The sequence below is a fragment of the Salmo trutta genome, chromosome 30, assembly GCF_901001165.1.
Source record: "Salmo trutta chromosome 30, fSalTru1.1, whole genome shotgun sequence".
NCBI lineage: Eukaryota > Metazoa > Chordata > Actinopteri > Salmoniformes > Salmonidae > Salmo > Salmo trutta.
This window is the reverse complement of record NC_042986.1, coordinates 33030865-33046574: the sequence shown is the minus strand read 5'-3', so window position 1 is coordinate 33046574 and position 15710 is coordinate 33030865. Positions and strand designations below refer to the sequence as shown.

Here is a 15710-nt window from a genome sequence, read left to right as displayed (position 1 = left end):
TGCGAAACAGCTCTCATCATGCCACCACAGCCTCATGGTTATCGGACACATCAGACAATATTTCCAGTTGCATGTGAACTCATGCACACATCACTTTCAATGTAGTGGATGGGCCAGAAAATCTGTAGCACATAAGGTCCAGATGATCAAACGCTGGAATAGGCCTACCGTTAATGGCAGATCGTTTTTATAGGGATGTATTTAAGCCCTACTTTACTTTATCAAGATTCTGCAAAGGAAAAGCACACAATCTCAGATTACCTAGTGAATTGATTGAGACCGTTCATCCATGTTGTTCTTGTAACGAAGCCTTCAAGGCTTACACTCAACCTTAGAGACTATGCCATTTACAATCTGCCTCCTTCCTGGTCTTGACCTTTATGCACAGGTGGTACAGTGCTGTGTAGTGTTGTGCAGCTGGTTCACAGGTGGTACAGTGCTGTGTAGTGTTGTGCAGCTGGTTCACAGGTGGTACAGTGCTGTGTAGTGTTGTGCAGCTGGTTCACAGGTGGTACAGTGCTGTATAGTGTTGTGCAGCTGGTTCACAGGTGGTACAGTGCTGTATAGTGTTGTGCAGCTGGTTCACAGGTGGTACAGTTCTGTATAGTGTTGTGCAGCTGATTCACAGGTGGTACAGTGCTGTATAGTGTTGTGCAGCTGGTTCACAGGTGGTACAGTGCTGTATAGTGTTGTGCAGCTGGTTCACAGGTGGTACAGTGCTGTATAGTATTGTGCAGCTGGTTCACAGGTGGTACAGTGCTGTATAGTGTTGTGCAGCTGGTTCACAGGTGGTACAGTGCTGTATAGTGTTGTGCAGCTGGTTCACAGGTGGTACAGTGCTGTATAGTGTTGTGCAGCTGGTTCACAGGTGGTACAGTGCTGTGTAGTGTTGTGCAGCTGGTTCACAGGTGGTACAGTGCTGTGTAGTGTTGTGCAGCTGGTTCACAGGTGGTACAGTTCTGTATAGTGTTGTGCAGCTGGTTCACAGGTGGTACAGTGCTGTATAGTGTTGTGCAGCTGGTTCACAGGTGGTACAGTGCTGTGTAGTGTAGTGCAGGTGGTGTAGTGGAGTAACACGTTGCCTTAGACATGCAGGACTCCAGTCTGCTCCCAGAGCCTGATGGTGGACTAACACAGTCTGAGTCTGTAGTTACACATACCACACAGGTTACATACTAGGTCGGCTGCTGGGGTTCATGCAAAGAGATGGAGGACAAGAGTGTACTAATGGTAGCTCCTCTGACCAAGCTTAATATCTAGGGTTAAGCTCAATGGGCTAACACAGGCTCAAGTCCTTCAAACAACCCAAGTTTGATACCAAATTGGTCACACTAGTTTCCCTCCAGCGGTTGATTGTGCCCCACTACATCAGTGGTGGTTGTAGTGGGATGTCTGCAGTCTATGTAGCAGTTCGCCTTGGGGGTTGGATGCAGACCTTTCTAAGGTATGTGAGGTCTGGACCTTTATGGCAAATATGTCTTTGCCCTGTAACCATAGAGCAGTGGTGGAAAAAGTACCCAATTATCATACTTGAGTAAAAGTAAAGATTCCTCAATAGAAAATGACTCAAATAAAAGTAAAAGTCACCCAGTAAAATTCTACTTGAGTAAATGTATAAAAGTATTTGGTTTAAAATATACTTAAGTATCAAAATAATAGTATAAATCATTTCAAACCAGATGGTACCATTTAGTTTTTTTGTTTTTTCCGGAAAGCCATGGGCACACTCCAACATAATTTACAAACTAAGCATGTGTGTTTAGTCAGTCCGCCAAATCAGAGGCAGTAGGGATGACCAGGGATGTTCTCTGTTTAGTCAGTCCGCCAAATCAGAGGCAGTAGGGATGACCAGGGATGTTCTCTGTTTAGTGAGTCTGCCAGATCAGAGGCAGTAGGGATGACCAGGGATGTTCTCTGTTTAGTGAGTCTGCCAGATCAGAGGCAGTAGGGATGACCAGGGATGTTCGGTTGTTAAGTGCGTGAATTTGACTATTTTCCTGTCCTGCTAAGCATTCAAAATGTAACGAGTAATTTTGGGTGTCAAGGAAAATGTATGGAATAAAAAGTACAATATTTTCTGAAGAAATGTTGTGAAATAAAAGTAGTCAAAAATATAAATAGTTAAGTAAAGTACATATACCCCCAAAACCTACTTAAGTAGTACTTTCAGGGGTGAAAATCTGATATCAACTTTGGAGGGGACAATTACATGAAATTTTCTCATGAGCAATTCCTGAGGGGGACACCAAAAGTAGTGCTGTAACACATAGCCTACATTGTAATATGGTAAATGTATATTGAGGAACCAAAGAAATAAGGTGTTTGCCGTACTCCTAACTACCGGTACCCAAAACTACACAACTAATCACAACAGCAATACCATTGCCTTTAACAAATCTTAGTTCAGTCACCAGTTTAAGTTGAGAGTGGGGGTATCCATGGCATTTTCCAATTATGTTCCTATTTTACAAGTCCAAAAAATTGAGAACCTTTCATAATGTTGCCAAACAAAGACTCAACAAACTTACCTGAGACTCCCTGTCTCTGCCAGTCTGTCCCTGCATATCTGTCCCCAACTCTGCTGTCTGTGTGCCATCTGTAGCCTGCTCTGCCTAATGACATCATTGTGAAACATTTCCATTAGAATTTCATTTCTTTCTTATGAACATTTTATCAACTAGTCTTTGAGATATTAGGCTACTAGGGTTCTTACTATGCGTTTTGAAAAATACTCTGATGTCCGTCTTTTATTTTTCTGCCACTTTTCTACCTGGCTGGCTGGCTGGCTACACACACAGTGTGTAGGTTATTTACAGTAGGAGATGGGATTCTATCACCTTCAATCATTCTATTTGGGCTTCGATCTAAAAGGTAGCTAGCAAATGTGAAACGGATTAAAATGACAAGAGTTGACAGCTGTATGAGTTCACCATTTACACAACATATGCTGCAACCTTTTGTAATTTTAATAGTTTGTTTCATATTGGCTAGCTTCCAAAAATAGCTGACTTTGCAAAGCTAGCGAGCACCAATTCAGTTTCAGTGATGTTTGCTATAATCTTTGCTACCCGGGTTAAATAAAGGTGAAATAAAATAAATAAATAAAAGTTCCCTTGCGACAATTTAGCTTTTGCAACGAGACCATTAAATATATTTAAGACAATGGTAGAAGAGAGTGTAGTTCTGTTCAGTTTGGATTTCAGTTTGTCGCTAACCTTATCACAGGGACTTTGAAGCACTAACTTACATCATCTGCATGCTGATTCCATCTTTGACGACGCCACATAAATGGAATTGGTACTAGCTAGCTTAATAGTTAATATTTGCGCGCTAGCTCTGCATATTCAGCTAGTGTGTGTGCGCGATTGACTGGATTAACCTCACGTCAGTTACGTGCATTGAGTGCCTTTCAGACAGTAGATACGACCTCTCTGTTACCTAGCAAGCTAAGGAACTGGCAGTGGATCAAACCATTGTGAGGCAAAGGGTGGTTCGCAATCTTTTGAAACTTAAAAACGCGCTATTAAGTGTCTATATTCAGCACAATTGCTTTCATTGCGTATTATTAATATTATTTAAATTACATAGTTATGTTTCAGTGATATATTGGGGGGGACAAATCATATTTTTCCCAGGATGGGGGGGTCGTGTCTCCCCCGTCCCCCCCGGGATTTCCGCCCCTGATTACTTTAAAGTATTTTTATACCACTGCCACAGAGTCAGTGGTTTAACTTCAGGCATAGTCTTGTAAACCCGACCCTAGGCAAGCCAGAACTTTTGAAAATTGTGGGAGACAATCTGCATGTCTAGAGAGACAACTTCAAGCATTTTTACCCATCAATTGCTACAATAGTGATACATTGTGAGTTGCATTTAAGCTTGAGTATCTATTCCAAAGACTTCCACATTGAAGAAAGGACACCCTCCATCCCATAATCTACATCAGCAATACTCAAAGACACTGAAAATACTGCTCTGCATCTATGATTAGAACACATCTCTATAATTTGAAAGGCCAGAGCAGCCGTACAAACAAACCCAGAAAGACAAAAAGAAAGAGGCAATAGCATCACTCCACCTTCAGAGGGCGCTGTCTTTTATTTTTGTGTGAAACTTGTCCGTCGGGTGAACGTTGCATTTTCTTATTGGCTCTTACCGACAGGCTAATTTCGGGTCAAGTCCTTCCTGCGCATGAAGTCTGATGGGTCAGCAATGCGGTGGTTCCTTTAGCCCTTTGTAAACATTTGACAATAATAATCGATTGAAATAGACGACGGGAACCGTATAATAATAACATCATTGTAAGGTGTGTTGCACGCGGAGCTTCATTTAACGTCTGCAGAGCAAGGGGGTAACCGCAGAGAATGACGAACGGTTCAAAGAGAAAAGAAGAAGTTCATCTCGCCAATGGGGGTGTAAAGCAGTCCACATGGAGCAAAGTCTTAAATAGTACCGCTGTGTGGGAAGAGAAGGTTGGTTTAGCTCATCTGATTATAACTATATGGTTGTTTTTCATGTATATTTTGAACAAAGCTGGATATTTAGCGTTTTCATATTGGGCCCTCCTCACTTGATTAGCCAGACAGCTAACTTTAACCAGCATGCTAACGGAGAAAGCTGGCTGTCACCAGGAATCAGGATCGGGTAACGTCGGGGTAGGCTAACGTTAGCTATTTGGGCTGGGGACATGGTTGAGGGATCTGATTGGCCTGTCTCAAGTGCCAACGATAGTTGTGACTCCTATGATTTTGTATTTTAGCTAGCTACATTGACATTGTGAAGATAGATCCCGGAAGCTGTCGTGGCCTTTGTTACAGTCAAGATTAACGTAAAATACTAATCCGTCAAACCCACTGGTCGGTTCAAAGTCGCCATTAGCTTCACCCCTCCTCAGTGACTTCTTCCTCGAGATGAATCAAACGTTCGCTAGGTTGTCGGCATTTAGCACAGCAGCTCTCAAACGTACCACTGTTTACACTACACTAGTACATGAATTTGTGGAGATTTCTGGATACTGTCTGCAGGGGAAACTTGCCAGTGGATAAATATAGAATACTTCATCATTGTGACTATGACATTACTTGCTCCTCTTTGAAACAACTCACTTACGTTTATCCTTTTCTTCTGCTTACTCTCCAGGATGAGTTTTTAGATGTGATCTACTGGATTCGACAGATTATCGCTCTCATCCTTGGAGTGATATGGGGTGTTGCACCACTAAAAGGCTTCCTAGGACTAGCCATGTAAGTATCATAACGCCTACTCTCCTGCACTCAGTGGGCCTGCAGGGTCAGGAGAATACACAGGTTCAATGCATCTCTTTCTACGATACATCCCCTCAAAACAACTACCGCATGCAGTGTTAATCATTTCTTCTACAACAGTAACATCTTTGTGTATAGCTTCCCTCTCCCTTGTTCCCTTCCAGTTTTTTCCCAAACAACTATAACTGTGCCTTAACTTCAATAACAACGACGACTCCATCTCAGTCTAACACTACCCTCTCGTCCTCCAGATTCTGTGTCATCAACGCGGGGGTCCTGTATGTGTACTTCAGCAGCTTTCAGCAGGTGGACGAGGAGGAATATGGAGGAACGTGGGAACTCACCAAAGAAGGCTTCATGACATCCTTTGCATTATTCCTGGTACGCACACAATCATTTGTTGAACCTCTGTGGAAGTAATGGTCCAGGCAGTATTTATTTTGTGGTCAGTGGTCACCAATCATGAAGAGATTGTTTAGGCTGGGGACATGGTTGAGGGATCTGATTGCCCTGTCTCCTATGATTTAGTATTTTAGCTAGCTACATTGACATTGTGAAGATAGGGCCCGGAAGTTGTCGTGGCCTTTGTTACAGTCAAGATTAATGCAAATACTAATCCGTCAAACACACTGGTCTTTGAGTAGCCATTCCTCCTCAGTGACTTCTTCCTCAAGATTAATCAAGCGTTCGCTAGGTTGTCGGCATTTAACGATAGTTGGGACTCCTATGATTTTGTATTTTGTTCCTGGTTAGCAGTAGCACTAACACATTTGTTTATTTATTTTTTTATATATATTTTTTAACCTTTATTTAACTAGGCATGTCAGTTAATAAGAACAAATTCTTATTTACAATGATGGCCTAGGAACAGTGGGTTAACTGCCTTGTTCATGGGCAGAACAACAGATGTTCACCTTGTCAGCTCAGGGATTCAATCTTGCAACCTTTCGGTTACGAGTCCAATGCTCTAACCACTAGGCTACCTGCCGCCCCCATCTGATTGAAGTAAAGCCTGATACGTGATCTATTAAGAGTTAAATTGGATATTACAGTGCTGTGATGATGTAAAAAATAACCTGCACAACCAGATACATTCTTTGAGTGTTTTTGCATGGATTCCGTACCCTTAGAGTTGAACAAACACTGTTTTCACAAGAACTGAAAATAGACAAAAGTCTCTCAATCTGCATCTGTAACGGTTTCTGATACTGTATGTGAAAATGTCATTTTATCCATGGCTAACCCTCACTCTTTCCAGGTGGTGTGGATAATATTTTACACAGCGCTTCATCATGACTGAAGACCTGAGGGGACATCCATTCGAGAAAAATATGAACATTTCAGTTGAAGTTAAAATGTCAAGACATGAAGTGTTTAGAAATTGTTTTTAAGACAACTCGGAACCTCTTGAGTTAAAATGTACATACGTTTTTTTGCGTAGAGCTTCCTATTGGTTGATTCGGATATTTTCCAAGTGGGGAAACGGCTCATTTTTCTACAATGAGTTTCCAAGTTGGAAATGTCAGAGTTTCCGAGTTGCTTTGAAAGCGGCAAAACTCCACAGTTTCTGGTGTGTCACCACCCACACCTAGGACACGTCTGTATGCAGTGCATTTTGGGAGCCATAGTTTGACATGAATGACCTTGTAAGACCATCAGGTTAACATTAAGTTATGGCTCTGTTCGAATACTTTATTGGTGCATCTCAATAGTGTAACATGGCTTCTTCTCTTCATCTCCTTTCCTTTATCTGAACTGACCTGTAAACACAGCACTGGTGAGGGAATGTGGAGGATGCCATTTAGAAATTTGCTCTCACCTGTCCAGTTATTTCATATCAATGCAGATAAAGGGGATGAGAAGAAGAGGTATTTTTTGACTATTGAGATGCAACCTTTCCATCCATCTGTATTTCTCCTTAACTTTCTAGAGTTGATCACAGATCTGACAGAAATTAGTTGATGAAAGCAAGTGCTCAGGCAGATTGTTTCCACCTACCCATCCCATAGAGAATGATAGAGGCCTCTAGTGGCCAAAAGGCTGTATTTGCATGGGCAGCACCATTGAGGGCTTCCACCATTTTAATGTAATCAACTGGGTGGGACCTTTAACTTCATTGGCTGATCCCTCCTCGTGACTCTGATGGAGTAATGTCCAACCGGGTCATCAGAAGGGATTAGCCAATTGTAAAGAAATTTGACTACTTAAAAATGGAGATTGCCTTAATTGCGCTGCCCATGCTGTCACAAACGCTATAATTGCACAGATACAAAGATGAGTTCTCTGTATATCTTTGACCCACCCAGCCTAGATCAGTGTAATCTTCATGGAGAGATGGAAGGAAACCTTCATCTCTGAAGTGTTGGAACTCTGTCCAACTTTTAAGCTAAAACTGTTCTTCAGCCATAATTTGTTATTGTTTTTCTTTTCACACAGTAATGGCAGTAATTGTATCTAGCAGTCAGAATTGGTTTTAATTCAACTTGTTTTGTTTGTTTTCCCTCACACATAGCTTCCAAATCAAATAGTCTTACCTAATGTTCTGAGATGATTAATTTAAAACATCTGTAAATTCTGTAAAATGTTCCCTTTTCTCAATCAACATTGTATTAAACTGATTTATTTGTACTACTTTGTTACATCTTGGTTGATGTAACATACGTTTCAGTATTTTATAGTTAATTCAATTAATCGTTTGTGCAAGATGGCTGTAATTACACTACTGTACCAGGTACATGGTTGGTTTTTGAGAGTATTGTATTTTCTGATTTGGGAATCACATTAAACATGGGCTTTGTTTATCATCCAATTTCAAAGAGATGCTGTGTCACTGATTTTAGTATTTGTTAAGAGCATATCAACTCTTTTGCTGAGGAAAATCTTCTGCATTCACACAGGTGCAGTTCTTTGAATATGAATGGTACAGTACAGGTGACTCAAGTGTGTGTGTGTGTGTGCACATCCTTGTCTCAACAGCTAGTCACTAGTACATCATCTTGCAAGCATACAGTCTTCTGATTTCAAATAAACTGTCTCCATAGCATGGAGAAGAAATTTCTAATTTTGGGAGACTCATTTGCAATTCGTTGTGTTCTCACCTCCTCAAAACCCATTGGAGGAGAACATCAGAGGGGTGGGACCAATGGGTTTTGAAAGGAGGTGAGGAGTATTCATGTGAGATTAGCCCATTGTATTATTAGTATAGTATCTTATATACAGTACCAGTCAAAAGTTTGGACACCTACTCATTCCAGGGTATTTCTTTATTTGTACTATTTTCTACATTGTAGAATAATTCAAAATTACAAAAACACAATGTAGTAACCAAAAAAGTGTTAAACAAATCAAAATATGATTTATATTTGAGTTTCATGAAAGTAGCCACCCTTTGCCTTGACAACTTTGCACACACTTGGTGTTCTCTCAACCAACTTCATGAGGTAGTCACCTGGAATGCATATCAATTAACAGGTGTCCCTTGTTGAAAGTTAATTTGTGGAATTTCTTTCCTTAATGCGTTTGAGCCAATCAGTTGTGACAAGGTAGGGATGGTATACAGAAGATAGTCTTTTACCAAATAGGGCTAAGTCCATATTATGGCAAGAACAGCTCACATAAGCAAAGAGAAACGACAGTCCATTACTTTAAGACATGAAGGTCAGTCAATGCGGAACATTTCAAGAACTTTGAAAGTTTCTTTGAGTGCAGTCGCAAAACCCATCAAGCGCTATGATGAAACTGGCTCTCATGAGGACCGGCCACAGGAAAGGAAAACCCAGATATAGCTCTGCTGCAGATGATAAGTTAGTTACCAGACTCAGGAATTGCAGCCCAAATAAATGCTTCAGAGTTCAAGTAACAGACACATCTAAACATCAACTGTTGAGGAGACTGTATGAATCAATAATAAGAGGAGACTTGCTTGGCCCAAGAAACACATGCAATGGACATTAGACCTTTGGTCTGATGAGTCCAAATTTGAGATTTTTTGTTCCAACCGCCGTGTCCTTGTGAGATGCAGAGTAGGTAGATCTCTGCATGTGTGGTTCCCACCATGAAGAATAAAGGAGGAGGTGTGATGGTGCTTTGCTGGTGAAACTGTCTGATTTATTTAGAATTCAAGGCACACTTAACCGGCATGGCTACCACAGCATTCTGCAGAAATACGCCATGTCATCTGGTTAGTGGGACTATCATTTAATTTTTCAACAGGACAATGACCAAACAGACCTCCAGGCTGTGTAAGGGATATCTGACCAAGAAGGAGAGTGATGGAGTGCTGCATCAGATGACCTGGCCTCCACAATCCCCCGACCTCAACCCAATTGAGATGGTTTGGGATTAGTTGGACTGCAGAGTGAAGGAAAAGCAGCCAACAAGTGCTCAGGAAATGTTGGAAAAGCATTACAGGTGAAGTTGGTTGAGAGAATAGCAAGAGTGTGCAAAGCTGTCAAGGAAAAGGTTGGATACTTTGAAGAATCTTACTAATCTTATTATTTGTTTAATACTTTTGGTTACTACATGATTCCATGTGAGTTATTTAATAGTTTTGATGTCTTCACTATCATTCTACAATGTAAAAAAATGATGCAAGCCCAGTGATGCGAGCCTACCAGACAGGGTAAATGCCTTTTATTCTTGCGTCGAGGCAATCAACATTGAAGCATACATGAGAGCGCCAGCTGTTCCGGACGACTATGATCACTCTCTCCTTAGCCGATGTGAGCAAGACCTTTAAGCAGGTCAACATTCACAAGGCCACGGGGCAGATGGATTACCAGGACTTGTACTCAGAGCATGCACGGACCAGCTGTCTAGTGTCTTCACTGACATTTTCAACCTTTCCCTGACCTACATGTTTCAAGCAGCCTTGTAGCACTCACGTTGGTAACCATGAAGTAGTTTGAAAAGCTGGTCATGGCTCACATCAACGCCATCTTCCCTGAAACCATCGACCCACTCCAATTCGCATACTGCCCCAATAGATCCACAGATCACGCGATCTCAGTCGCACATCACACTGCCCTTTCCCACCTGGACAAAAGGAGAGCCTATGTGAGAATGCTGTTCATTGACTACAGCTCAGCGTTCCACACCATAGTGCCCACAAAGCTCATCACTAAGCTAAGGACCCTGGGACTAAACACCTCCCTCTGCAACTGGATCCTGGACTTCTTGGCGGGCCGCCCCGTCAGAGACCTGGCACTGTGGTGCCAGGACAACAACCTCTCCCTCAACGTGAACGAGACAAAGGAGATAATCGTGGACTGTAAGAAACGGAGAGAAACGAACACACCCCCATTCACATCGACGGGGATGTAGTGGAGCAGGTCGAGAGTTTCAAGTACCTTGGTGTCCACATTCCCAACAAACACACCAAGAAAGTTGTGAAGAGGGTACGACAATGCCTTTTCCCCCTCAAGAGACTGAAAAGATTTGGCATGGGTCCCCAGATCCTCAAAACGTTCTACAGCTGCACCATCGAGAGCATCCTGACTGGTTGTATCACCACCTCACAAGACCACTTCTGGTTATCCTCACCGATTCCACAGTACCCAAATCGGTTTTCACCCACCCTGAAACAAAATAGATCAGGCAAAAGGCAAGAGTCCACTTTTTCCAAAAACATAACTTATCCTGTCACAAACTCATCTTTAGCCTTACCCTTGTTGCAAGCCTCAGGCTCTGAGAACTTCACCACACCTACCACCTCAGATACTTTGTAATGGTTAGAAGGGATCCAGCTATTATTCAAATTAAAGTCAAAAGTGAATTAATTTTTTTGTATTTTATTTAACGTCTCAAGGATGATCAATGGAAACAGGATGCACCTGGGCTCAGTTTGTAGTCTCATAGCAAAGGGGCTGAATACTTATGTGAATAAGGTATTTCATTTTTTAAATATATTTGCCAAAAATTCAAAAAACCTGTTTTCGCTTTGTCATTATGGGGTATTGTGTGTAGATTGATGAGAACATTAAAAATATATACATTTTCTTTAATAAAAGAAAATTTGGAAAAAGTCAAGATGTCTGAATACTTTCCAAATGCACTGTAAATGATTTCTGCACTGATTTCTGTTCTCGTAAAAGCCTGGGTTTTCTGCATGTTAACACTAGAAGCTTATTACCTAAAATGGATCAATTGAAAGTGTGGGTTCACAGCTCCAATCCAGATGTGTTGGTCATTACTGAGACCTGGTTAAGAAAGAGTGTTTTGAACACTGATGTTAACCTTTCTGGTTATAACCTTTTTCACCAAGACAGATCTTCCAAAGGTGGTGGAGTGGCAATCTTTACCAAGGCACACCTTCAGTGCTCGGTTGTCTCCACCAAGTCTGTCCTCAAACAATTTGATTTGCTGGTTTTAAGCATTAAACTATCAAATAACACCCAGCAACAGTCAACAAAGAGTTATCAGCCACCATCAGCACCGGCCTGTACTGTACACTAAATGCCCTAAGCCAGGGCTTCCCAACAATCTTCCCGAAGATCTACTGTCCTGTAGGTTTTCAGTCCAATCCTTATTTAGTGGTTCTGATTCAGCTAGTTAAGGTCTTGATGAGCAGCTAATTAGTAGAATCAGGTGTGTTAAATTAGGTTTGGACTGAAAACCCACAGGATGGTAGATCTCCAGGAAGAGGTTTGGGCAGCCCTGCCTAAGCGTTCTCATGGCCCCTTACACTAAGTTTGAATTTGTCCTTCTAGGTGATCTAAACAGGGACATGCTTAAACCACTTGACCAAGTCCTAAAGCAATGGGACTCCCTAAATCTTCCTCAGATTGTTACCATTCCCACAAGGTGTGACTCCAAACACCCAGAAATGGCTACTCTCCTTGATGTTATCCTCACAAATAATCCTGATAGGTATCAGTCTGGTGTTTTCTGTAATGACCACAGTTTAACAGCCTGTGTTCGTAATGTCTGCTCAGTGAAACGACTTGTCCTGACTTGTCATAGACGCTTGCTAAAAAACTTGAATGAGCAAGCCTTCCTTTATGAACTGGCCTCTGTAAAATGGTATAGAATCAGCTTGATCCCCTCTGTCGAAGACGCTTGGACCTTCTTTTTTGGTATTTTCAGTGGTATCGTTAAACACTCACCCATAAAGAAAATTAAAAACAGATTCAGCCCCTGGTTCGACTGTGATCTGGCAGAGTTACTCCACCTCAAGAATTCCATTTGGCAAATTGCTCGGCACATGCATACTCAGGCTGACTGGCTCTTGTTCAGGAAAATTTGAAATAAGTGCACTCAGGCTCTCCGGAAGGCCAAAGTTAGTTACTTTTAAGGAGCAGTTCTCTCTCTGTGGGTCTAACCCCAAGAAGTTCTGGAAAATGGTTAAAGACTTGGAGAATAAACCCTCCTCCTCACAGCTGCCAATGTACCTTAATGTTGATGATGTGGTTGTTACTGACAAGAAGCACATGGCTGAGCTCTTTAATCACCACTTCATTAAGTCAGGATTCCTATTTGACTCTGCCATGCCTCCTTGCCCGTCCAACATTTCCTCGTCTCCCACCCCTTCTAATGTGAATATCTCCGATGCTCCTCCCTCTTTTTCCCCTGCCCCGCTACAAAGTTTCTCCCTGCAGGCGGTCACTGCGTCAGAGGTGCTATAGGAGCTCCTTAAACTTGACCACCAAAAAAAATCTGGTTCAGATGGTTTAGACCCTTTCTTCTTTAAGGTTGCTACCCATATCACCGCCAAGCCTATCTCTGACCTTTTTAACCTGTTTCTCCTCTCTGGGGAGGTTCCCATTGCTTGGAAGGCTGCCACAGTGCATCCTTTATTTAAAGGGGAGATCAAGCTCATCCTAACTGTTATAGGCAAATTTGTATTTTGCCCTGTTTATCAAAAGTGTTGGAACAACTTGTCAATAATCAACTGACTGACTTTCTTGATGTCTAAAGTATTCTCTCGGGTATGCAATCTGGTTTCCACTCAGGTTATGGATGTGTCACTGCAACCTTAATGGTCCTAAATGATGTCCCCATTGCCCTTGATTCTAAGCAATGTTGTGCTGCTATTTTTATTGACTTGGCCAAAGCTTTTGATACGGTGGACCATTCCATTCTTGTGGGTCTGCTGAGGAGTATTGGTGTCTCTGAGGTGTCTTTGGCCTGGTTTGCTAACTACCTCTTTCAAAGAGTGCAGTGTATGAAGTCAGAACATCTGCGGTCTCAGCCACTGCCTGTCACCAAGGTAGTACCCCAAGGCTCTATCCTAGGCCCTACGCTCTTTTCAATTTACATCAACAACATAGCTCAAGCAGTAGGAAGCGCTCTCATCCATTTATATGCAGATGACACAGTATTATACTCAGCTGGCCCCTCCCTGGATTGTGTGTTAAACACTCTACAACAAAGCTTTCTTTGTATCCAACAAGCTTTCTCTGCCCTTAACCTTGTTCTGAACACCTCCAAAACAAAGGTCATGTGGTTTGGTAAGAAGAATGCCCCTCTCCCTACAGGTATGATTACTACCTCTAAGAGTTTAGAGCTTGAGGTAGTCACCTTTACAAGTACTTGGGAGTATGGCTAGATGGTACACTGTCCTTCTGTCAGCACATATCAAAGCTGCAGGCTAAGGTTAAATCTAGACTTAGTTTCCTCTATCGTAATCACTCCTCTTTCACCACAGCTGCCAAACTAACCCTGAGTCAGATGACCATCCTACCCATGCTAGATTACGGAGACGGAATTTATAGATTGGCAGGTAAGGGTGCTCTCGAGCGGCTAGATGTTCTTTACTATTTCGCTGTCAGATTTGCCACCAATGCTCCTTATAGGACACATCACTGCACTCTATACTCCTCTGTATACTGGTCATCTCTGTATACCCATCGCAAGACCCACTGGTTGATGCTTATTTATAAAACCCTCTTAGGCCTCACACCTCCCTATCTGAGATACCTACTGCAGCCCTCATCCTCCAAATACAACACCCGTTCTGCCAGTCACATTATGCTAAAGGTCCCTAAAGCACACACATCCCTGGGTCACTCCTCTTTTCAGTTCGCTGCAGCTAGTGATTGGAATGAGCTGCAAAAAACACTCAAACTAGACCGTTTTATGGCCATCTCTTCATTCAAAGACTCAATCATGGACACTCTTACTGACAGTTGTGGCTGCTTCGCGTGATGTATTGTTGTCTCTACCTTCTTGCCCTTTGTGCTTTTGTCTGTGCCCAATATGTTTGTACCATGTTTTGTGCTGCTACCATGTTGTGCTGCTGCCATGTTGTGTTGCTATAATGTTGTTGTCATGTTGTGTTGCTACCATGCTGTGTTTTCATGTGTTGCTGCCATGCTATGTTGTTGTCTTAGGTCTCTCTTTATGTAGTGTTATTGTGTCTCTCTTGTTGTGATGTGTGTTTTGTCCTATATTTGAATTTTATTTGTTATTTTTAATACCAGCCCCCATCCCCGCAGAAGGCCTTTTGCCTTCTGGTAGGCCATCATTTTAAATAAGAATTTGTTCTTACCTTACTTAACTGACTAAGCTATAAAATAAAAAAGTTATGGAAATAAAATATTGATCTATTATGATTTATTATTTGGCTGTATGGATTCATTAACTTTTTTGGAGGCCTTTTTTGTCAACAATGTGGCCTCATTAACCTGGACAGTGGGCTCGAGTGGAAGGTCTCGAGCGGAGCATGGGGGGTTCTCAAGCGGAGAAAATATATTTTTTAAATGATTGCTAGTATTATTTTTAAGTTATGCCCAGCTCAAGAGGCCCCTTGATGATGTGAGCCCTGAGGCAATTACCTCTTTTGGCTACTGGTAAGTCTGCCACTCCTTGACAGAGCTTGAAGAATTACAAAAATTATATTCTACAATCCAGGTGTGCAAAGTTCTTTGCGACTTACCCAGAAAGACTCACAGCTGTAATCACTGCCAAAGGTGATTCTAACGTATTGACTCAGGGGTGTGTTCATTTTCAATCAATTTGCAAAAAGTAAAAACATGTTTTCACTTCGTCATTATGTAGTATTGTATGTAGATGGTTGAGAATTATATTTTTTGTTCATGCTTTAACAATAAAATGTGAAATAAGTCAAATTAATACTTTCTCAAGGCACTGTGTGTACTGTATACATCTTTTTTTTTATGTTGTGTATATATATATATATATATATATATATATATATATATATATATATATATATATATATATATATATAGTATAAAGCATTGACTTTAACCTATGGTCATTGGTGCCCTATTGTGGTCAAAATAATAAACACTCAAGGAATCTCGCCGTAAACATGACGTCATACTCCTAACACCGCGTTTTATGTTTTTTTTTCTCACGTTTTTTATGCCGAGTACAAAACAACTAGGAACTGGGTACTCGGAAATCGAAATCTCCGACATCCGACCTCAGTGCGTTCAAGACAACTGGGAACTCGTAAAAAACGAGCACCTGGAAAAATTGTTT

The 15710-nt window shown here is 41.6% G+C and overlaps 1 protein-coding gene across 1 annotated transcript; it reads left to right on the top strand.

Moving 5' to 3' along the window:
* The first annotated feature begins 4138 nt into the window (after positions 1-4138).
* Positions 4139-8080, top strand: rab5if (RAB5 interacting factor). The gene is made up of 4 exons (XM_029723882.1): positions 4139-4472; positions 5140-5243; positions 5516-5645; positions 6523-8080. Exons 1-4 carry the CDS (start codon positions 4365-4367, stop codon positions 6562-6564), a joined length of 384 nt encoding a protein of 127 aa, XP_029579742.1. The 5' UTR covers positions 4139-4364; the 3' UTR covers positions 6565-8080.
* The last annotated feature ends 7630 nt before the right edge of the window (positions 8081-15710 follow it).

Excerpts from the sequence above, each read along its gene's own strand:
- rab5if (XM_029723882.1), top strand. The coding sequence starts at position 4,365 with ATGACGAACGGTTCAAAGAGAAAAGAAGAAGTTCATCTCGCCAATGGG. Across the intron at positions 5,244-5,515 it reads GGCTTCCTAGGACTAGCCAT|ATTCTGTGTCATCAACGCGG; the intron begins GTAAGTATCATA and ends CTCGTCCTCCAG. Across the intron at positions 5,646-6,522 it reads CATCCTTTGCATTATTCCTG|GTGGTGTGGATAATATTTTA; the intron begins GTACGCACACAA and ends CACTCTTTCCAG.